At 43.4% G+C, this 25,281-nt stretch overlaps 1 protein-coding gene and 1 pseudogene across 1 annotated transcript; both read right to left on the reverse strand.

The window, feature by feature from the left end:
• Window positions 1-5,353: 5,353 nt before the first annotated feature.
• LOC123141347 (senescence-specific cysteine protease SAG39-like) lies at window positions 5,354-6,751 on the reverse strand. Its single transcript, XM_044560522.1, has 2 exons — window positions 6,316-6,751; window positions 5,354-5,946 (listed from the first exon to the last, which is right to left on the reverse strand). Exons 1-2 carry the CDS (start codon window positions 6,749-6,751, stop codon window positions 5,354-5,356), a joined length of 1,029 nt encoding a protein of 342 aa, XP_044416457.1.
• Window positions 6,752-9,872: 3,121 nt separating this feature from the next.
• LOC123141348 (senescence-specific cysteine protease SAG39-like) lies at window positions 9,873-11,316 on the reverse strand (annotated as a pseudogene).
• Between the last annotated feature and the right edge of the window lie 13,965 nt (window positions 11,317-25,281).

Consider the following 25,281-nt stretch of genomic DNA (forward strand, 5'->3'; position numbering starts at 1 on the left):
AATTGTTCCTACCAACGAAATTCACATCCATAGATTCATTATTATTCTCAATCAAAGTAGACAAAGACATATTATTAGGATCAGAAGAAACACTCTTATTAGCAAACAACTTCATAAGTTCATCCATCTTTCCACTCAAAACATTAATCTCCTCTATCGCATGAACCTTTTTACTAGTAGATCTCTCGGTGTGCCATTGAGAATAATTAACCATAATATTATCTAGGATTTTAGTAGCTTCTCCTAAGGTGATTTCCATAAAAGTGCCTCCCGCGGCCGAATCTAAAAGATTTCTAGAAGCAAAATTCAATCCTGCATAAATTTTTTGTATAATCATCCATAAATTCAAACCATGTGTAGGGCAATTACGTATCATTAATTTCATCCTCTCCCAAGCTTGTGCAACATGCTCATGATCAAGTTGCTTAAAATTCATAATATCGTTTCTAAGAGTGATGATCTTAGCGGGAGGAAAGTACTTAGAGATAAAAGCATCTTTGCACTTATTCCAAGAATCAATACTATTTTTGGGCAAAGACGAAAACCAAGTTTTAGCACGATCTCTAAGCGAAAACGGAAATAGCTTCAATTTAACAATATCATTGTCCACGTCTTTCTTCTTTTGCATATCACACAAATCAACAAAGTTGTTTAGATGGGTAGCGGCATCTTCACTAGGAAGGCTAGAGAATTGATCTTTCATGACAAGATTCAGCAAAGCAGCATTAATTTCACAAGATTCAGCATCGGTAATAGGAGCAATCGGAGTGCTAAGAAAATCATTGTTGTTGGTATTGGAAAAGTCACACAATTTAGTATTGTCTTGAGCCATTGTGACAAACAATCCAACACACAAGCACACAAGAGGCAAGCGAAAAGAGGCGAACGGAAAAAGAGGGCGAATAAAACGGCAAAGGTGAAGTGGGGGAGAGGAAAACGAGAGGCAAATGGCAAATAATGTAATGCGAGGGATAAGAGTTTGTGATGGGTACTTGGTATGTCTCGACTTGACTTGGTGTACACCTCCCCTGCAATGGCATCAGAAATCCTTCTTGCTACCTCTTGAGCATGCGTTGGTTTTCCCTTGAAGAGCAAAGGGTGATGCAGCAAAGTAGCATAAGTATTTCCCTCAGTTTTTGAGAACCAAGGTATCAATCCAGTAGGAGGATACACGCAAATCGCCTCGTACCTACACAAACAAATAAGAACCTTGCAACCAACGCGATAAAGGGGTTGTCAATCCCTTCACGGCCACTTGCAAGTGAGATCTGATAGAGATAATAAGATAAATATTTTTGGTATTTTTATGATATAGATTGGAAAGTACAAATTGCAAAATAAAATAGATCGGAAACTTATATGGAAAATAGACCCGGGGGCCATAGGTTTCACTAGTGGCTTCTCTCAAGATAGCATAATCTACGGTGGGTGAACAAATTACTGTCGAGCAATTGATAGAAAAACGCATAGTTATGAGAATATCTAGGCATGATCATGTATATAGGCATCACGTCCGTGTCAAGTAGACCGAAACGATTCTGCATCTACTACTATTACTCCACACATCGACCGCTATCCAGCATGCATCTAGAGTATTAAGTTCATAAGAACAGAGTAACGCATTAGGCAAGATGAAATGATGTAGAGGGATAAACTCAAGCAATATGATATAAACCCCATATTATTATCCTCGATGGCAACAATACAATACGTGCCTTGCTGCCCCTGCTGTCACTGGGAAAGGACACCGCAAGATTGAACCCAAAGCTAAGCACTTCTCCCATTGCAAGAAAGATCAATCTAGTAGGCCAAACCAAACTGATAATTTGAAGAGACTTGCAAAGATATCAAATCATACATATAAGAATTCAGAGAAGAACCAAATATGTTCATAGATAATCTTGATCATAAACCCACAATTCATCGGATCTCGACAAACACACCGCAAAAAGAATTACATCGAATAGATCTCCAAGAGAATCGAGGAGAACTTTGTATTGAGATACAAAGAGAGAGAAGAAGCCATCTAGCTAATAACTATGGACCCAAAGGTCTATGGTAAACTACTCACACATCATCGGAGAGGCTATGGTGTTGATGTAGAAGCCCTCCGTGATCGATTCCCCCTCCGGCGGAGCGCCGGAAAAGGCCCCAAGATGGGATCTCACGGGTACAGAAGGTTGCGGCGGTGGAAATAGGGTTTCGTGGTGCTCTCGGATGTTTTCGGGGTATATGAGTATATATAGGCGAAAGAAGTAGGTCGGTGGAGCCACGAGGGGCCCACGAGGGTGGGGGCGCGCCTCCCTGCCAAGTGGCCGCCTCGTTGCTTCCTTGACATCCACTCCAAGTCTCCTGGATCACATTTGTTCCAAAAATAACTCTCCCGAAGGTTTCATTCCGTTTGGATTCCGTTTGATATTCCTTTTCTGTGAAACACTGAAATAGGCAAAAAAAAACAGCAATTTGCACTGGGCCTTTGGTTAGTAGGTTAGTCCCAAAAATAATGTAAAAGTGTATAATTAAGCCCATTAAACATGTAAAACAGATAATATAATAGCATGGAACAATCAAAAATCATAGATACGTTGGAAACATATCAGGGCGCACGCAACTGACCGCGGTCGTGGGGTAGGACGTGTCCATGGGACATGCCCGAAATGTCCCATCGTATAAAGAGGGGCAACCACCTCCATCGCCCCTACCATTTTCCCCCAAATCCCCTCCCTGCCGCATCGTCTTCCTCTCCCCCACCAGCGTCGTCTCGCTCTCCTCCACTGCCTCCACCGCACCGTCTCGCTCTCCCCCATCGCATCCTCTTCCTCACCTTCATCGCCTCCATTTGTCCGATGGCCAAAGCTTGTGGTGACGCCGGCGCAGCGGCCGGAGATGTGGTGGAGCTGCAGGGCGCGGTGACCGCGGATGTTGGCGGCGTCCACGGCGATGCGGGGAAACTCGCAACTGCTGCGGATATGGAGAAGGAGGTGGCGGGCTCCGCCTCAGTGCTGCAGAAGGTGACGACGTCGAGCGGCGTAGTCCATCCCGATACCCCCGATGCGCAGCCTGGCGAGGAGCAGGAGGTATTTGCACTTACTTTAGGATATTAACTTGTAGAGTTAGTTGATCCCTAGTTGAATTGGTTAGATTGTGATTCATACAGTAGTTCAGATGGTTAGAGTAGTTGGTTTGACGGATGGGCCGGGGTTTTCTGTATTGGGGGGATGGGGGTTTGTACTAGGGTTTGTTGGATAAAATCGTTGCAAAAATGCTAGATAGATCTGTATGAGAGATAAGGATCTCTGTGCTTCAATGCTACACATATGTATGCTTATTAGATTTGTTTTTAATGCTCACAGATTGGGGTTTTTAATGCTACAGACATGTATGCTTATTAGATTGGGTCCCTATTAGATTTGTTTTTGAATGCTACTCAGATTGGGGTTTTGAATGTCATATGCCCAAATGGAATCCATTGATTAAGAAGTTATTTGATTCATGGGTTCCCTTGATTCATTAGTATATAAATTTCTCCATAATATGTAGTTATATTAGCTCTGTTGTTCAATGTGTGTGCATGACAATGGAAAGTGCAAATAGGATCATAGTATAATGGGAGTATATTAGCCCTGTGATCAATGTGTCAAGTGTGCATATCTAAATTTTCAATTGGCTTCTGTATTTACTAGTGATGGATGTAATTGTATATTCAGGAGGATGATAGTTGGGAAAAAAGGAGAAAGCTGGCCCAGTACGACCCGTACGATCCAGAGTTTAGTGAGGACGAAGAATATGAGGTAAGCCTACTTGAAATTTAGATTGTTCATTTAGTTCCTTTGACATGGTGTATATGAATCTATAATGTATTAATATAACTCATTCATGTGTGCAGTATGATTCTGGAGAAGATGTGTACAAGGGCAACGTCGCGTCCTTCACAACCAGGGAGGTGGTGAAGATCAAGGCCAAGGGAGTTTCTTCCTTCTACAACCGCAAGATCAAGAAGTGGCGCTGCCCCTACTGCACCACCAAGCCAAAGCCAAAAGGATGGCCGCTTCGATCACCTTCTATCTCATGTAGAGGATGTAGCGATTCGCGGGGAGGACTACATGATCAGGGGGCAGCATGCTGCCCTCGCGAAGGCCCTGACACCGGCGTGATGATGTGATGATGTGATGTTGTGATGCTGTGATGAACTGAATCTTTATCTTTATCTTTTGGGTCTTTTGGTAAACTGCATGTGGCTGTTTATGGTGTGTTAAACTGAATCTATATTATGCTAGTAATGTATTATGCTATCTATATTTGTCTGTCCTTAAATTTGCCTGTGGTGTATGGTTAGGCCTGTTTAGATATTGTGAACTATGAGTTTAGGTGCTGCAATGATCACACATGTTGTTTCAGTGTTGCTTCATTGATCAGACATGTTGTTTCAGTGTTGCTTCACTGATCACACAAGTTGTTTCAGTGTTGCTTCACTGATCACACATGTTGTTTCAGTGTTGCTTCACTGATCACACATGTTATTTGTCTCATGTTTATTAATAAAATCAAATGCATGCTTTTTCCCACCAGCATGTTTCATTATCCGATGTTTTGAACTGACATTCGACAGGACAGTACAAATTCAAGAAAATGCAAAAAAAAAACCCTTGGCAAACTATCTATGTTTGTGTAGGATATCATGTGTGCAAAATTTGGGATGATTTAGAGGAGGTCAAAGAAATTTGAATTTGAGAAATGTGCTCCAAGTGAGCTCCCAGGCTAGGGTAAACAGCCCATTTGTAATCAAGTTTTTTTTAACCTACTCTAAATGAGCCAAATGTTTTTATTAACACCTATTCAATCTATATAGTGTAGATTTGAAGTCTCACTATTTTTTGAATTAATCTTCATATTTTTACATTTTCTTTTGAAAAAATATGCTTTAATATAAAAACTATTTAAAACATGTTTAAAATATGAAAATAGAAAATGGCGTTAGAAAATCGCCACATAGGCCAACAGAAGAAGGAATGACTGACCAGAAACAAGGGAAAAATGACGGATCATGCGAACAAATAGCCCAATAAATGATGTGTGAAAAAGATTCTGCGGGGTTATCATTATATTTGTTGTGAAAAAGATTTTACTTATTTCATATTGTAGATGTTGATATATTTTGTTATACACTTAGTCAAACATACAAATGTATGACTTCAGAAAAATTAATACATGAAACAGAGGGAGTATATTGAAATAGATAGTATTATTCTTTCCATACATATATGCAAATAAGTAATCACATACTGTTTACACAATCATGCAGGTGGTATATATGTGTGTGTATACACAGGCGTCAAAGGTAGGAGTATATAAGCTATGCCGTCGGGTAGGAAGGCTGCATGGCGAGTCCGCAGAGGCCTTGCTCATCGGCGACGTCCCTCTCCATCCTGATGAAACCGTTCTCACCCCATGATGCGCCCCACGAGTTCTTCATCACCCAGTACTTGGTCCCGTCGCCGGCAATGCCATACCCGACCGCGGCGATGCCGTGGTCGAGCTCCGTGCCACAATCGCCTGAGAGCACGCCGCCCTTGTAGAATCGGAAGAGGTTGTCCCCTCCATCAACGGCCACGGACACGGGCTGCGCGGCCACCGCCTTCTGCAACGACGCCTCGTCGTTGGCCGGCACATCCTCGTACCCCTTGATGGACGCGGCGGCGTTGGACTCCTTGTTGGAGTTGCAGCTATCGTCGGTGCCGGTGTAGGGGTAATTGCCCTCAGTGGTCAGGCCGCCGTTGTCGATGATGAACTCGAAAGCGTTGTCCATGAGCCCTCCCTCGCAGCCCTGGTCCAAGCCATCCACATCGCAGTCCACCAGCTCCTGCTCCGACAGTGAGATCAGTTTCCCGGTGCTCAGCTTCACGATGCCTTCCATGGAGGCCACCGTGGAGAAGGCCCAGCAACACCCTGAAATATTCCATGTTACACAGGTGTTGATATGTTAGTCAATGTCCATAAAAAGACAAGAATAATTGAATAACATAATGTAAATTAGTACGGTCCTATGCAGTGTTCTCATTTCCAACAAAACTTGAAATTTTGAAATTTTTGTCAGAAGGTACGGAAATATTTTCATTTTTGTTAACAAAAATAAGTCAAACACGATTTTGACCGAATTCAAATAGTATACGAACTTTTATCAATTGAAATATTCTATGTGAACTATAGCTAAAACCTAAGAAACTTTAGTAATATCAGTGGTGCCTAGAATATTTCTAGAATCAAATCTTGAACAATTGACAATGGTCACATGTAATTGTCTGAATATGAGCTTACCACATTGGCCTTGGTCTTTGATGGGAGTGACCGCGCCTTTGGTTCTCCAGTCCACAGATGTTGGGAGAGCATCGAGGCTAACGTTCGCATACCTGAACCCCGTCTTCCTGCCCTTGCTACCACCCACCGGCGCCTTATACCCCGTGTGCGTAGCCTTGAATTCATCGTCGGTGATATCCGCAAACTGGTTAGCCTCGAGCCAGAACTTGTCGGTCCCTGCATTCACCGACTCGATGAACGCGACATTGGCCTTGAACACCTCTAACCGGTGTGCTTTCTCAGCAGCGTCACTGTACACACGGCCATACTTGGCCATCCACTGCTCGTGCCTCGCGACAATGGAACGATCGTCGGCGAGGTCCCGGGCTGCAAGAGCGCTAAGCACACAGGCGCATGCGAGGATGGCGAAGAGCAAACCTTGTGAGTAGCTAGCCATGGCTGGCCGGAGTAGAAGTTGGAGATCGAGGAGGTTGTGGTGATCTATTTTGTTTGATGATAATTGGGGTCGTAATGTGGATCATATTTATAGGGATCAGATGATTAATGGCTCGGCTGTACTGAACTGCGGGGATTCTAGGTAAGGATGATAGTGATTTGCTGCGTGCCGTGAGAGGACGTACTGCAGATTAATTCTTGTTAAACAAAGGAATGAATTAGCTTGGCAGGTGAGCTGAGAACAACAGGGACTAATTCTTGTTAAACAAAGGCATGGATGGACTGGATTATTATTTCGTTCAAGAATATTGAACGTCTAGTTTGCTCGCTAAACAAACATGTTGATAAGGGGACTAAAATAATTACTTTAACTATCCGTTTCTTACAGTGAGTTTATGATCAGTTGTAAAATACTCAGTTAAGTACAATTTGCACGTCTGGACACTTCGGCCCAAGTGGCAACTTGTTTTCTAGTGGTAGGCTAGTTCAACCTTGGTTGGACATTGTTCATTTATTAAATGCAAACTTTTTTTAGGGGAAATAAACTTGGTTCGACCCGCGAGCTAAGACTAGCTCAAACACATATATCGCCGAAGGAGAATAGGCTTCTAAATTCCAAAGGAAAATGGAATGAGAACAGTAACATGAACTAAATCTGTAAGATACAATATTCAAACATAAAAATTGTAGGTCAAAGAAATGGTATTATAACTTGTGCTATGGAAACAAAAAATCTATTTGAGTTTGAATTTTGAATCAGTTTTTTGTTTTAATAACACACAGTCATAGTCTTAACTCAGTTTTGAATCACATATGAGTTTGAATTTTCAACGCGAGGAGGGGGTGGGGGGGGGGGGGTTATTGACCGGTCAAAATTAAAATGTGTATTGACTTTTAACAATTCATTTGAAATTAATAAATATTATACATTTTTCTTTTATACTTTTATAACCTCAAATGTTTCAAAACCCATCAATTTAAGTTCGAAAAGAAAATAAAAGAAGGAAGCAGAATGGTCGAAACCTGGGAGCTCCTAAGTGGTGTCTTAAGTGACACTTGAAGGAACGGGCGCTCACGCACCCCTGCTCGTGGATCGGCCCATCTAAGGTGAGCGGTCAATCGCTTCACCGGTTCCCCCTGGTCGCTCGAGCGTCAGTCAACCATTGACTTTAAAAAAATGAACAACAAATCTAAAAAGTTCATCAATTCAAAAATGTTCATCGATTTAAAAAATGTTCAATGAATTTGAAAGGCGTTCATCGATCTTGGAAAAGTTGATTGAATTTAAAAAGGTTCATCGGATTTGAAAAAAGTTCATCAAATTTGAACAAAAAATCATCAGTTTTGAAAAACTTCATCAATTTTGAAAAAGTGCATTGGATTTGAATAAGTTCTTCGAATTTGAAATAAAAGGTCATCAAATTTACAAAAATCATCAAATTTGAAAAAAAAGTTAATCCATTTTGCAGAAACAACTGCAACCGGTGCTTAAGGCGCCCTATATCTCACATTCAATGAGACGGGAGGAACCATCACTAAATAATGGGCGAGTTGTGCTGGCCCAGGCACGTGGAAACAACAGCCTCATCTTTTGTTTTTTTTCATGTTTTTTGCTTTCTTTTATACTGTCGTTTATACTTCCAAATATTGTAAAAAATACATATACAAAAATCACTCTACATAAACATGTGAAAAATGTTGACCAAGCATTTGAAAAATGTTAAATGTGTATAGAGAAAATGTTTATCACATATACGGAAATGTATAAAAAAAATGTGTATGAAACAATTTGATCATGTATTTAAAAAATATTAATCAACTATTCAAAAAATGTTGAACAAGTGTCTGAAATTTTTTAATCAAGCATTTGAAGAATGTTAATTGTGTATATAAAAAAGGTCGACCATGTATTATAAAAATTCGATCATATATATAAATTATTTAATCAAGCATTTGAAAAAATATTGAACAATATTTGAAAAAATTTAATCAAGCATTTGAAAATGTTAAATGTGTATAAAAAAAGGTCGACCATTTATTAAAAAAATTATGGAAAAATTTGATCATGTATATAAAAATATTTATCAAGCATTTGAAAAAATGTTGAACAAGTATTTTGAAAATGTTAATCAAGCATTTGAAAAATGTTAATATGCATAGAAAAAATGTTGACCATGTATTAGAAATTGTTAATCTTGTATTTAAAAACATGTTTAAAATGTATATTTTAAAATATTGGTATTATAAAAATGTTAAATTGGTATTGGAAAAATGTTAAATGTGTGTTAGATAAATATTGTTGACATATATAAAAAGATGTAGAATGAAAACCAAAAGAAACAAAGAAAATAGAAAAATGAAACCAAAAAGAAACAAAATAAACAAAAGAAAAAGAAGAAAAGGATTAAACAAGTGGAAAAATTAAAAATATAGAAGGAAAAAGAAAATAAAAGAAGAAAGGAATAGATAAATAAAGAAAATCAAAAAAAATGAAAAGACCCTAATGAAAATAGAGAAAAACTGCTGAAAAAATAAAAGAAAAAAACCCTGGAAAAATGAAGAAGAAACAGTGAAAACTTGGTTCACAATGAACCCAAGGCAAGCCAGTGGCTAACCGTGCTTGCTATCATGAGACCAGGGTTCGAATCCCCCTGAGCTCCCTTTTCTTCTCTCTTTTTTCTTTATTAACTATGCGCGAATGGGCCAACCGGATTTCTGTAGACCCCTTCAGCGAGACATCCTACTGTCCCACTTAACTCCTCGTTCGTTTTTCCATCACCGAATGGGCCATGGGCTAGTTGTATTTCTCTTGTCATTTATCTGTATGTAGTCCATATTTAAATATCCAAAATATCTTATATTTGTGAGCGAAGTGAGTATAAATTAATTCAGCACCCAAATAATAGCAAATGACTTCTTAAAAAATTTGTTATACACTTAGTCAAACATAGAAATATTTGACTTTAGAAAAAACTAATACAAGAAACAGAGGGAGTATATTGAAATAGCCAGTATTATTCTTTCCATACATATATAAATACGTAATCACATACTGGTTTACACAATCATGCAGGTGGTATATATGTGTATACACAGGCTTCAAAGGTAGGAGTATATAAGCGCTATGCCGTTGGGTAGGAAGGCTGCATGGCGAGTCCGCAGAGGCCTTGCTCGTCGGTGATGTCCCTCTCCATCCGGATGAAGCCATTCTCGCCCCATGATGTGCCCCACGAGTTCTTCATCACCCAGTACTTGGTCCCGTCGCTGGCGACGCCGTACCCAATTGCCGCAATGCCGTGGTCGAGCTCCGTGCCACAATCGCCAGAGAGAACACCGCCCTTGTAGAACCGGAAGAGGTTGTCCCCTCCATCGACGGCCACGGACACGGGCTGCGCGGCCACCGCCTTCTGAAGCGACGCCTCATCATTGGCCGGCACGTCCTCGTACCCCTTGATGGACGCTGCGGCGTTGGACTCCTTGTTGGAGTTGCAGCTGCCGTCAGTGCCTGTGTAGGGGTAGTTGCCCTCGGTGGTCAGGCCGCCGTTGTCAATGATGAACTCGAAGGCGTTGTCCATGAGCCCGCCCTCGCACCCCTGGTCCATGCCGTCCACATCACAGTCCACCAGCTCCTGCTCCGACAGTGAGATCAGTTTCCCGGTGCTCAGCTTCACGATGCCTTCCATGGAGGCCACCGTGGAGAAGGCCCAGCAACAGCCTGAAATATTCCACGTTACACATGTGTTAATAGGTTAGTCACTGTCCATAAAAAGACAAGAATAGTTGAATAAGATAGTGTAAACTAGTATGGTCATGTGCATTGTTCTCATTTCCAATAAAACCTGAAATTTCAAAATTTCAGTCAGCAGGTATGGAAATATTTTCTTTTCTGTTAACAAAAATCAGCCAAACACGAATCTGAGCCAATTCAAATACTATACGAACTTTTATCAATTTCTCTCAAAAATTGGTTGGATTTCAGCTTACCTCCAGCATAAACATTGGTCATTTTGGTGAACTATAGCTAAAACCTATGAAACTTCAGTAATATCAACGCTCCCTAGAATTTTTGTAGAATCAAATTCTAGAACAATTGACAATGGTCACGTGTAATTGTCTGAATATGAGCTTACCACATTGGCCTTGGTCTTTGATGGGAGTGACCGCGCCTTTCGTTCTCCAGTCCACAGACGTCGGGAGAGCATCGAGGCTAACGTTCGCATACCTGAACCCCGTCTTCCTGCCCTTGTTACCACCCACCGGCGCCTTATACCCCGTGTGCGTAGCCCTGAATTCATTTTCGGTGATATCGGCAAACTGGTTAGCCTCGAGCCAGAACTTGTCGTTCCCTGCATTCACCGACTCGATGAACGCGACATTGGTCTTGAACACCTCTAGCCGCTGTGCTTTCTCAGCAACGTCACTGTACACACGGCCATACTTGGCCATTCACTGCTCGTGCCTCGCAACAATGGACCGATCGTCGGCAAGGTCCCGGGCTGCAAGAGTGCTAAGCACGCAGGCGCATGCGAGGATGGTGAAGAGCAAACCTTGTGAGTAGCTAGCCATGGCCGGCCGGGGTAGAAGGTGGAGATCGAGGAGGTTGTGGTGATCTATCTTGTTTGAAGATTATTGGCGGTGTAATGTGGATCATATTTATAGGGATCAGATGAGTGATGGCTCGGTTGTACTGAACTGCTGAGGTTCTAGGTAAGGATGAGAGTGATTTGCTGCGTGCCGTGAGAGGACGTACAGCAGATTAATTCTTGTTAAACAAAGGAATGAATTAGCTTGGGGGACGAGCTGAGAACAACAGAGACTAATTCTTGTTAAACAAAGGCATGGATTATTATTTCGTTGAAGAATGTTGAACGTCTAGTTTGCTCGTTAAACAAGCACGTGGATGGTAATATATATATTTGACACCCCGGCCAAAACGGTAACTTATTTTGTAGCGGTTGGACATGTTTTTTTAACGCGTTGGATCTTTTTGAAGGAAGTGCATAGTGCACGTATATAGACTGGAGTTTCACAGTCCAACATTACTTCTTTTAAGTTTCGCAATTTTTTTTTACTTCTTTAAAGATGCTGGAGTATCCGCCTTCTAGGGCCATCAGGCGATTTTCTCGGTCTGATCTCATAAGTGTGGTACACTTTGTCTGCCTGGCGGCTTTGCCATCGTCCGTTCTGGTTAATTCGTGTCTCATCTCCTCGACGACTTCTATGGACCTGGGACGCGCGTAGGGCCCCTTGGCGTCGGTTGTGCGACCGGTTTAGTCTCGTCTGCCCGGCTGGTGGAGTCGGTGCCATTAGTTTGCTGCCAAGCCTACTTGTCCTATCTACCTGACCATTTGCATCCGCCTGCTAGGCCTTGTTCGATCTTGTTGGGAGTGAGAGGATTGCTTGGGCGGCGTTAGTGTCGTTCCTTTTTGGTCGGGCATGCTCGTTCTGTCTAGCTGGTTGTTTGCCTCCACCCAGTGTGCCCTATTCGGTTTCGTTGGGGGGGGGGGGGATCGGTGGACAGTCGGTCTCCTTCGTTTGTTGCCAAAACATGTCTACCTGGTTGTTTGCATCCGCTCGTTATGCCCCGTTTGGTCTTGTTGGCGGTGAGAGGATCACTAGGTAGGCAGGGATTCAATTCGTATGGAATCAACGTGTGCTGGGGCCTGTTCATTGTTGTCGGAGGGTGAGAGGATCACTATGCAGGTGGGAATTCAGCCTGTGTTCAATTGTCGTCTACTGGGATCTGTGCTTTGTCTTTGGGGTGAGGGGATCGTTGGGAGGCAGCATTCGGTTTGTGTGGAATCGGCGTGTGCTAGGCCTCATGCAGAGAGGTTTTATTTAGCCTGTTGGGTAATACCATGTCCTCGCCTCGCTTGTTTCCTACCGATGATTGTGACACTGCAGCCATGTTATCCTTATGGTCTCACGTGTGTCAGTGGATGTATGGGTTTACTTTCTGGTTTGTTAGCCCCAGACGCTTTTGCGGTATACCGGAAGTGGGCAGTGACACAAAGTTCGAGACGTGTTGCGGTACGCGGGGAGTGGTGGTGGCAGGCGGGGGTTAGTACCCCTACTCTGTGTGCGCGCGCGCGCGCGCGTGCATGCTGGCTGGCACTCTTTCTATGCTGGCTTGGCCATGCATGTTTATTTGTTTGCATTGTTTCCCTGTTCGGCCCTATGGTTTTATCTGTTGTGGTCCCGTGTGTTAGCGACTCGTTTGTGCTACTTTTTGGCTGTTCTACATCTGGCCCACCCCTGTGTTGTGTTGTTATTCTTATCTGGTCTCCTTCCCCATGTCCTTTTCTTCCTTGTGTGGCGTTTTCCTTCACGATCGTCGCCTCGCAGAGTAGGCCCCCTCGCCTCATTCCGCCGGAAGGGATTCTTCAAGCTTTGTCGGTGGTGCTGGTGCTCGTTCCCATACTACTTGCTTCGTCAGCCGGTTGGTGTTTGCTCCTCCTACAAACTGGGTTTTGGATCAGATTTCCCTCTTTACTTACTAGTATTTGTTTTACAAATGCCATTTTTAATTGGTTTACAATCTAGTATGGTATTTGCAAAGCAAACCTAGCTTTCCGCAAAGATGAAACTAGTGTAGCAACTTCTTTGTGTTGAGAATGTTGCGTATACACTTTTTATATTATCATTGTGGGTGCATTCAACAACTATCATGTTGATTTGGTCAGACATGGAAGAAGATAATCTTAACATAAAGTGCAAGAACTAGGGCGCAAGCCCCAGTAGATCGCATGTGGTGTATTGGTGGGTCTGTACGAGTTATTTGGAGTTTCCGCTGCAATAATTATCCAGTGTTCTTTGCCTCGACCAAAATGGTCACAACAAGGCAATATGCTCGGAATATATGGATGTTCTTATGTTGGCAAAGTTATTGTCATGAGAGGGAACATGGTTAGTTGCAGTTGTTTTCAAAGTAAGAGTATTGATCCCACAAAGAGCCGACGAAATGGCATTTTGCCTCTTATATAGGTTTACCATGTGCCTGCAAGTTATTATAGATCCCAAGAAAAAGCGGTGCGTAGAGTGAAATATTGCAAGTATGTTCAAGCAAGAATTAAAGTGTGCGAGAATAGTAACTAAGTGAAGGATCAAAGATACCTTAAATGCGGACTAGAGGGGGGTGAATAGGATGCCTTAGTGTAAACTGAAAGCATGCTCGAAACATAGTTAGTCGTCTAATGTTTATTGTCATTAACACCAAAACCATCATTAGGGGTGTGCATGTTCTTTCACTAAGAACAAGAACAAAAGAAAGTAATGAAAATGACAGAAACTGCATTAGGCTTAAAGGTGTTCTTCGGGAGTCAGGATTCACCACTTGTATTTATAATACTTAAATGTGTAAAAACACAACCTTTGGTTCATATACGTATTTATGTTATATGTGTATTGTGTGGGCGGAGCCAATAATAAGATACGTGCATACTGTTAGAGCTTCGTACCACCCACGCCAACATCGTCCCTCCAATACCTACTGGTGTAGTATGATGGTGATAAAGGGTCTCCGCGTGGATGCGGCATAAAACACATGGGTCTTTGTTTTCCCCTTACCAATGATCCGCTAAGGAGAGAGGTAGATTTTGTCATCGTTGTACCTCTAGCCCCGCACCACAAAGAAAATAACATCCTTCAAGTCCGCAAGGGCTAAAAATTGTGCAATTGACGTTCACACAATATCGTGAAGAACAATACCACAATCATATAACAAATACTTCCGCCGATCCAAAAAAAGTGTCGTGACTTTAGTTTACCTTTAGTTCAAATTTGAACTAAAGTCACTGACACTTCTTTTGGATGAGAGGGAGTATCATATATCTTATCTGCATTCAGTTCATATAAATACTATGATGCGGTGCATCTTACGATCATCCCATGTACACTTCGACTACTCCCCAAGCCCCAAGAGGACATATGATGAGACCTCGATCATGCACCATTGGACACAAGGTGAACTCACTCCTCTTTGAACCGACACTTTCCACATATGAGACATGGTTACTACCTCATGCATGGACCTTGCATATACTCAGGTACAACCGAGATGACCATGGAGGATCCAAGGACCAAGGCCAAGCATGGAAGAGGAGAAGGAAGAAGAAGAACGGACAAGACAGGACTTGCCCGGATCATCCGGACCCCCAGCCGGATGATCTGGACTGAGCCCTGACGATCCGGATGACCACCCGGACGATCCGGCTAACTGCGTCGAAGACACCCGAAGGTTTCACCTGAAGCCGGATCATCCGGCCGGTCGCCCGGATAATCCAGACCCCCGACACACGGATCATCCGGGCCACCATCCGGATCATCTGGACCCCGCCTGCGTGCGTGGCTTGGGCCGAAGCCCATGTACCCCTTCGCCCCTCACTTACCCCTTCGTAGCTTAGACTATATATACTCCTCCCCCTCCTCCATTTGAGGGTTAGCATAGGTTTAACTCATTTGAGATAGAGCTTTGCTCATCCATACGGATCTACTCCACGAGAGAGACCGCGCGCCTCTACAGAGAAGATCCACCTTGGATTCAAGACCCCCTCACGGGTGGCCCCCATCAAGACCTCCTCACGAAGAAGAACCGGTTACCCTATGTATCGTCTTTTGTTGGTTTTGGACCGTGTGATCTCTATGTGTACTCGGATCTAGCATATGTGTGACTATATCTTGTTGGTTTGAGAGATCCTCTTGTGTTTTCCCTCGTTTTCCCCTCATGTTCTTAGTCGGAATCCGCTCCTTTCGTGAAAGATCGGCCGTTTAGGGTATCCACCCTACATCATCTTGGATCAGAGCAAGGTTGATCACGAATTTGGAGCCCCTACCCCTCTTTTTCTAGCTTTCTTTTGCTTGATTTCGTCCTAAATTTGAAAATCTCCACCAAAAATAGCCCCAATTTTTTTTGTGATTTGTGAGTTTTGATGATGTTTTGTTGATTTTGATCCATGGATTTGCTTGGTTTCTAGTGGATCTAGCATCTCCCCAAGTTTCCCCACCTTCCATCCGTGAAATCTCCTCAATTTTGCCCCGAAAATCTTCCATTTCCGCCCAGAAATTCGTCACCGAGAGGAAATCCCGAGCAGTTTGACTTGCCCGGATCATCCGGACCTTCTCCCGGATCATCCGGACACCTCCCGGATCAGCTGGACCCTCTCCCGGACGTCCGGATAACCCACACACCCAGACAACAGAACCGGAGCTGACGAACCCGGATCATCCGGAAGCACACCCGGATCATCCGGACCTCACCCGGAAGAGCCGGATGTCCGGGTAACCCTGAAACTGACTCGGCTGAATTCTTGTTTCGGCCATAACTAATTCATCCGGAGTCCGTTTTTGACGTTCTTTAGCTCGTTTTGAAGCTATTGACATCCCCCTTGCCACAAAAATACCACCACCATCATTTGACTCCATAAAATTGTGTGAACTTTGGCATCTTTGACTAGGGCTACCACCATATCATCCGCATTACCACCACCGACTTCCGCAACCTAACCCATCTTGATCCCCATTGCATATGTGCTTGCTTGAGTAGTGATTCGAGTCTACTAAGGTGTTTCGGCTACTTAGGGACGGTTGCTTCTTCATCAACCACCACCATCACTTCCGCATAGGCTTGCCCACCATACACTTCCGCCGCACCAACTTAACCCACTTTTGTTTGTGTTGTGAGTTGTGTCTCCTAAGGTGTTTCGGCTACCTAGGGACCGTGCTTCAGACTCCGACACTGCGCATAACCCATCATTCCACTTCCACATTGCCAAGTGCAAAACTACCACCGCTTTCCGCTACCACCATTTGACATTTGTCCTTGAGATTTTGAGTTCGCGGTTTTTCCGTTTCCTAAGGTGTTTCGACTAATTAGGAACGGGTCGACATCGGCAACACCGCCTCTCATCATCGCCACGGACGGTAACTTCGACGACATCATTGTATATTCCCCTGGCAATTGCATTGATAACCCCTAGCCCATTTTGCGTCACTTGCCTATCGAGACTAGCCATTTGAGTATTGCCGGCAACGTTACTTGTGCACATTAGTGATCCACCCTTCCATTGCATACATACCATATCATATTGGTATCATCATATCATCCCTTGTGTCACAAGATTGTTCCCGCATATACACAATTGCTATCTTGGTTTGTGCATTTCGCATTGTGGCCATATCAAATAAAAAAGAATAAGCTTTTAAGCAAAAAAAGAGCAAAGAATCTTGTAAGCAAGTGCCATAGCATCATACCACATTGCATATAAGATTGTCATATCCGATCATCTTGGATCATCTTGAGAAACACCGGGAACCATACATATATAGCATACTTGGGATAGAAAGTTGATACATTTTGCATCTTATAGGTTGTGCACAAGTTTCGTATCCGCCTATTGAGCAATTGTGCTAGCGTCTCTCTTGAGTTGTGCAACATGAGCGTTTTCCGTGGATTCCACATTTTGTGCTTATTCCTTGGTTGCATGACCCCATTTATCTATCCGTGTGTGTGTTTCCATGTGCCATTCATTGCTATTGGTCTACTTGTTTCACTTGCGAATTTGTGAATCTCTTTCAACATTATTGACTCTTGCTAACATTTTGCATCAAATTTTTGTGCCACTATCCTCACCGAGCTCCACCATAAGCCTTATTTGTGTAGGTGTGAGAAATTGACAAGATCGGTACCAATTGTGCTATTTCCTTGTTACACTATTGAGTGATCATTGATCCATCTTCCACATCGGTCAAGGTACATTTGTTATAGTTCTTATCTTTCTCCCACTCATATTTGCTCGAGTCTTGTGATGGATAGGCAAGGCATTTCATCTCCGGTCTTCCACAACAACGATGGCGTGAACAACTACATCACCAAAGCGTCAATCTTCGATCTACAATGACAAATGCAAGGCGCACAATCAAGATTGCGAGAGTGCATCGACAACTTCGCCATCGACATACGACACCCCGAAGCAAGAAAAATGGACTACATCGACAACAAGCTTTCCGCACAAAAGGAGGAGCAAGATGCACGGATGGAGGAGATTCGGACCTTGTTGATCAACCGTTCTTCCCCTTCATCATCCTCAAGGCGGCGACGTTCAAGTCACAAGTCTTTGGAGCGCCAACGAGATGCAAGCGCAAGTCGTCCATGTCCACATCTCCATGGCGACCATCATCACATTCGTGATCCACATTGTCATGAAGAGCAAGTCACCTCCAAGCATCATGTGCACGACGACGACGAACGACGACATCTACTATGAGCTCAAGTGCAACAACGACACCATCATCATGAAGATGCTCGCCAAGCACAAATGTACAAGTCCCAACAAGCCCTACTACACGCCAAGTCCAAGCTTCACGAGAACAAGAGAAGACCGCGAGACGAACACCACCAAGACGGAGCTACGGCTACACCAACCACTTCGGCATCTTCGCCAAGTGTTCTCAAGGCATCTTCGCCTTCGGACGTACGGCATCTTCGCCAACTTCCCGTGAGTTCGCCTACATCGACATCTTCAACAACAAGGCGACCACCTACGAGCGAGGGCAACACTTCCATCTTCGAAAGCCCCTCAAGAAAGATGGTCGGGCATGGGACATTCCCTTCGGTCATGGAGACGAACTACGAGGTGCCACATCATATGGGCCTCCAACAACAGGACGGTGACAAGAAGGTTGAGCATGGGACTATCCCTTCAACCAAGGCGGCGATAGGAGTTGAGCATGAAGACATTTGCACCAACATCTCTCCGACACCCACATATGAAGAGATATCCCAATTGCCATGTGAGGAGAGCCACCACCACATGAGTGACATGAGTGACTCCACCATACATGACACTGAGAGCATTTCCTATGAGAGGATGAGTGTGACCCACACTAGCCCCACACATGAGAGCATGCCACACATCCTATGTGAGGTTGAGAGCCATTTGAGTGACTCCACCAACCATACGAGTGAGAGCATCATATTGGGAGTGAGTGAGCCACAACACTTAGTGAGTGAGGTAGTTGAGACGGCATGTGAGGCCACTATGATTTCTAACGACTTAACCTCTACTTTGAGTGTGTTTTCTTCTTTGGTGCTAGGTCTCCTACATGACGACACGCCTATCCTCGACGAGTCCATACCTCCAATGGAGATGATGATGGCCATGGTGGACGATGATGCACCCCCACATGGTTCCATCACGATGAAGATGATCACGACTTGTTCTTCGACACCTCACCTACAACACATAAGCAATGCTGCAAAGGTAACATAGGTGATGGTGCTTCTCTTGTCCCACTAGTGGACTATATTACCAATGATTGCTTGCATGATGTTGACACACCTATTACCATGCTTCATGCTAGTGCGACTTCTTCATGTCATGACTTACCAATTTACGATGAATATGATGATGAGCATGTGGATTTGCCTAGTTGTGATGCTATGCTCCATAGGATATCATGTGAAAATTCTATTGGTCACATCATGTTTGACAATCCTTTGAACTTGTCATATGCTATGAGTGAGATATCCCATATTGCTTCATTTCAATCTCAACATAGTAACTATGCATGCCCCATTAAAATAAATCCCATTTGCACTTATAGCATAGATGACGAGATGATGTTCATTGGCTTTTGTCTTTCATGTGATGATATTGCTATGCTTCCTTTACATGATTTGCGCAATTCATCTACTATACCATGCCATGATCACATTGTTCCAAATATGCATTGTTTTGGATGTGGTCCATATTCTTCATGTGATGTTTCCACTAATGATCATGAGGAGACCCCCATAGTTTCCTCATACATATTAGGAGATTTTGATGCATTCCATACTTTGCATGATTCCCATAATTGCTTGCACCATATGCATTCCATGAATAACAATGCTCTAGATATTTTTCATGATGCATTGCCCAATTTGAGTCTCCATTATGCCATACATGACAACAAACCTATCATGATGGATGACATGTTTCTATATCACGCATCTCATTTATTTGAGCATTGGCTATTTTGTGCTAACCAACACATGCATGTGCGCATCATGATGGATGATGTGTACATCTACCACGCACACACAATTTTCCCTTTGTCTTTGTCTTGTGTAGGTACTGATGTATACTCGTCAACCTCTCAATCCCAAGAGTTGACGAAATGAGCTCTTGAGAGCAAAGATGACTTGGGATCACGTGGACTATCCTTACCACCATTCCCTTCGCGCAAGGACTACGCGCATCTCTTTTACTTGGCTCTCACACGGCTATGGGCTATATATCACTTGTCACATCATGCCCATTTTACAATGTTCACTTTGCATGTTATGCTTGCTTCTATGCCTTTGCCATGCAATTGTGACCCTTGCTTGCATCTACCCATGATTCATCATTTTACTACTCATATGTGTATTTGCATGCTTGGTGGAGATCCTTGTTGCTATTGCCATGTTTATCATGTGCCTCATGCTATTGATCATTGTTGTGTTGGGAGAGTCATGATGATCCATTGCTATTTACATAGGACTTCTTGCCAACACCATGAACCTACTTTTCTCATATCTTGCTTCCATACTTGTGATATGTCTTGTGCATTATTCATGACTGCCATTTGCACACGTGACATGCTTGACATGATTCCTTCTAGTACGTTGCATCTTCGCACTACTAGCTTGCTTAACTTGATCAATATGATTGCTTGCTTTGTCGCATCACCCATATTCCATTCTTACTCGCTTTCTTGGGTTGATGAAATATATATTCATGCCTCTCACGTGATATATCTTGATCTTTGTCATTTGTCTCCATTAGTTGCATCTCTCATATCACCTTGTATTGAGTGCCAACTTGCTATGCTTATTGATCGTGGAGACTTGGACATATTACTTGTGATGCATACTTGTTTGATTGAGCCTATTGTATTTGGTTGTTCTCGCATCATATGCCTCCATACTATGAAATGCTCCCTTGTCCTTTCTTATGATGAGCATGATGCATACACTTGTTGGGTATCTTACCATACGGATGATAGGTTTTGCACCTCCGCTAACCTCATTTGTTTTTCCGAGTGTTTGTCATGTTCTTTCATTTCGAAGGATTCTCAAGGCATTTCCATCACGAAACAACGTGGTCATGTGAAAGGCGTACATGATGCGCAACGCCAACATTTTAGACATCCAACATTTTCCCTTTGAGCCATCCTCAATTACGCATATTGGATGGGTCATTCTTTCATTGTTGTCTCCTTCTTGTCTACATGATACACATATTGGAGGTTGGACCGACATTGGAGATGGACCCTATGGACCTTCCAGTTGAGGAGTGCCACAACATCGAGCTTTGGTAAAACACCACACATAACAAATTTGCATCTTATGCATGGATTGACTCACCTTATGATTGCCTTGTTGTTGGGGAACATAGTAATTTCAAAATTTTCCTACGCACACACAGGATCACGGTGATGCATAGCAATGAGAGGGGAGAGTGTTGTCCACGTACCCTCGTAGACCGAAAGCGGAAGCGTTAGCACAACGCGGTTGATGTAGTCGTACGTCTTCACAATCCGACCGATCCAAGTACCGAACGTACGGCACCTCCGAGTTCAGCACACGTTCAGCTCGATGACGTCCCGCGAACTCCGATCCAGCAGAGCTTCACGGGAGAGTTCCGTCAGCACGACGGTGTGATGACGGTGATGATGTTGCTACCGACGCAGGGCTTCGCCGAAGCACTGCTACGATATGACCGAGGTGGAATATGGTGGAGGGGGGCACCGCACACGGCTGGAATAGATCAACAGATCAACTTGTGTGTCTAGAGGTGCCCCCCTGCCCCCATATATAAAAGATCAGGGGGAGGAGGCCACCGGCCAGGAGGAGGGCGCGCCAGGGAGGAGTCCTACTCCCACCGGGAGTAGGACTCCCTCTTTTCCTAGTTGGAGTAGGAGGGGAAAGGAAGGGAAGGAGAGGGGAGGAAGGAAAGGGGCGCCGCTCCCCCTCCTTGTCCAATTCGGACTAGAGGGGGAGGAGCGCGCGGCCAGCCCTAGCCGCCCCTCCTCTTCTCCACTAAGGCCCATCTTGGCCCATTAAACTCCCCGGGGGGTTCCGGTAACCCCCCGGTACTCCGGTATATGTCTGAAACTCTCCGAAACCATCCCGGTGTCCAAACATAGTCATCCAATATATCGATCTTTATGTCTCGACCATTTCGAGACTCCTCGTCATGTCCGTGATCACATCCGGGACTCTGAACTATCTTCGGTACATCAAAACACAAAAACTCATAATACAATCGTCATCGAACTTTAAGCGTGCGGACCCTACGGGTTCGAGAACTATGTAGACATGACCGAGACATGTCTCTGGTTAATAACCAATAGCGGAACCTGGATGCTCATATTGGCTCCTATATATTCTACGAAGATCTTTATCGGTCAAACCGCATAACAACATACGTTGTTCCCTTTGTCATCGGTATGTTACTTGCCCGAGATTCGATCGTCGGTATCTCAATACCTAGTTCAATCTCGTTACCGGCAAGTCTCTTTACTCGTTCCGTAATACATCATCCCGCAACTAACTCATTAGTTACAATGCTTGCAAGGCTTATAATGTTGTGCATTACCGAGTGGGCCCAGAGATACCTCTCCGACAATCGGAGTGACAAATCCTAATCTCGAAATACACCAACCCAACAAGTACCTTCGGAGACACCTGTAGAGCTCCTTTATAATCACCCAGTTACGTTGTGACGTTTGGTAGCACACAAAGTGTTCCTCCGGTAAACGGGAGTTGCATAATCTCATAGTCATAGGAACATGTATAAGTCATGAAGAAAGCAATAGCAGAATACTAAACGATCAAGTGCTAAGCTAACGGAATGGGTCAAGTCAATCACATCATTCTACTAATGATGTGATCCCATTAATCAAATGACAACTCATGTCTATGGCTAGGAAACATAACCATCTTTGATCAACGAGCTAGTCAAGTAGAGGCATACTAGTGACACTCTGTTTGTCTATGTATTCACACAAGTATTATGTTTCCGGTTAATAGAATTCTAGCATGAATAATAAACATTTATCATGATATAAGGAAATAAATAATAACTTTATTATTGCCTCTAGGGCATATTTCCTTCAGTCTCCCACTTGCACTAGAGTCAATAATCTAGATTACACAGTAATGATTCTAACACCCATGGAGCCTTGGTGATGATCATGTTTTGCTCATGGAAGAGGCTTAGTCAACGGGTCTGCAACATTCAGATGCGTATGTATCTTGCAAATCTCTATGTCTCCCACCTAGACTTGATCCCGGATGGAGTTGAAGCGTCTCTTGATGTGCTTGGTTCTCTTGTGAAATCTGGATTCCTTTGCCAAAGCAATTGCACCAGTATTGTCACAAAAGATTTTCATTGGACCCGATGCACTAGGTATAACACCTAGATCGGATATGAACTCCTTCATCCAGACTCCTTCATTTGCTGCTTCCGAAGCAGCTATGTACTCCGCTTCACATGTAGATCTCGCCACGACGCTTTGTTTAGAACTGCACCAACTGACAGCTCCACCATTCAATGTAAACATGTATCCGGTTTGCGATTTAGAATCGTACGGATCAGTGTCAAAGCTTGCATCGACGTAACCATTTACGACTAGCTCTTTGTCACCTCCAGAAACGAGAAACATATCCTTAGTCCTTTTCAGGTATTTCAGGATGTTCTTGACCGCTGTCCAGTGATCCACTCCTGGATTACTTTGGTACCTCCCTGCTAAACTTATAGCAAGGCACACATCAGGTCTGGTACACAGCATTGCATACATGATAGAGCCTATGGCTGAAGCATAGGGAACATCTTTCATCTTCTCTCTATCTTCTGAAGTGGTCGGGCATTGAGTCTTACTCAATTTCACACCTTGCAACACAGGCAAGAACCCTTTCTTTGCCTGATCCATTTTGAACTTCTTCAAAACTTTATCAAGGTATGTGCTTTGTGAAAGTCCAATTAAGCGTCTTGATCTATCTCTATAGATCTTGATGCCCAATATATAAGCAGCTTCACCGAGGTCCTTCATTGAAAAACTCTTGTTCAAATACCCCTTTATGCTATCCAAAAATTCTATATCATTTCCGATCAACAATATGTCATCCACATATAATATCAGAAATGCTACAGAGCTCCCACTCACTTTCTTGTAAATACAGGCTTCTCCAAAAGTCTGTATAAATCCATATGCTTCGATCACACTATCAAAACGTTTATTCCAACTCCGAGAGGCTTGCACCAGTCCATAAATGGATCGCTGGAGCTTGCACACTTTGTTAGCTCCCTTTGGACCGAAAAAACCTTACGGTTGCATCATATACAACTCTTCTTCCAAAAATCCATTCAGGAATGCAGTTTTGACATCCATTTGCCAAATTTCATAATCATAAAATGCGGCAATTGCTAACATGGTTCGGACAGACTTAAGCATCGCTACGGGTGAGAAAGTCTCATCGTAGTCAATCCCTTGAACTTGTCGAAAACCTTTTGCAACAAGTCGAGCTTTACAACCAGTAACTACCGTCAGCGTCAGTCTTCTTCTTGAAGATCCATTTATTCTCAATGGCTTGCCGGTCATCGGGCAAGTCAACCAAAGTCCACACTTTGTTCTCATACATGGATCCCATCTCAGATTTCATGGCTTCAAGCCATTTCGCGGAATCTGGGCTCACCATCACTTCTTCATAGTTCGTAGGTTCGTCATGGTCTAGTAACATAACCTCCAGAACAGGATTACCGTACCACTCGGGTGCGGATCTTACTCTGGTTGATCTACGAGGTTCAGTAGCAACTTGATCTGAAGTTTCATGATCATCATCATTAGCTTCCTCACTAATTGGTATAGACGTCACAGGAACCGGTTTCTGTGATGAACTACTTTCCAATAAGGGAGCAGGTACAGTTACCTCATCAAGTTCTACTTTCCTCCCACTCACTTCTTTCGAGAGAAACTCCTTCTCTAGAAAGGATCCTTGCCTTCGGATCTGTTATAGAAGGTGTACCCAACAGTCTCTTTTGGGTATCCTATGAAGACACATTTCTCTGATTTGGGTTCGAGCTTATCAGGTTGAAGCTTTTTCACATAAGCATCGCAGCCCCAAACTTTAAGAAACGACAACTTTGGTTTCTTGTCAAACCATAGTTCATAAGGCGTCGTCTCAACGGATTTCGATGGTGCCCTATTTGATGTGAATGCAGCTGTCTCTAGAGCATAACCCCAAAACGATAGCGGTAAATCAGTAAGAGACATCATAGATCGCACCATATCTAGTAAAGTACGATTACGACGTTCGGACACACCATTACGCTGTGGTGTTCCAGGTGGCGTGAGTTGCGAAACTATTCCGCATTGTTTCAAATGTAGACCAAAATCGTAACTCAAATATTCTCCTCCACGATCAGATCGTAGGAACTTTATTTTCTTGTTACGATGATTTTCAACTTCACTCTGAAATTCTTTGAACTTTTTAAATGTTTCGGACTT

The sequence above is a fragment of the Triticum aestivum genome, chromosome 6D (assembly GCF_018294505.1).
Source record: "Triticum aestivum cultivar Chinese Spring chromosome 6D, IWGSC CS RefSeq v2.1, whole genome shotgun sequence".
Lineage (NCBI taxonomy): Eukaryota > Viridiplantae > Streptophyta > Magnoliopsida > Poales > Poaceae > Triticum > Triticum aestivum.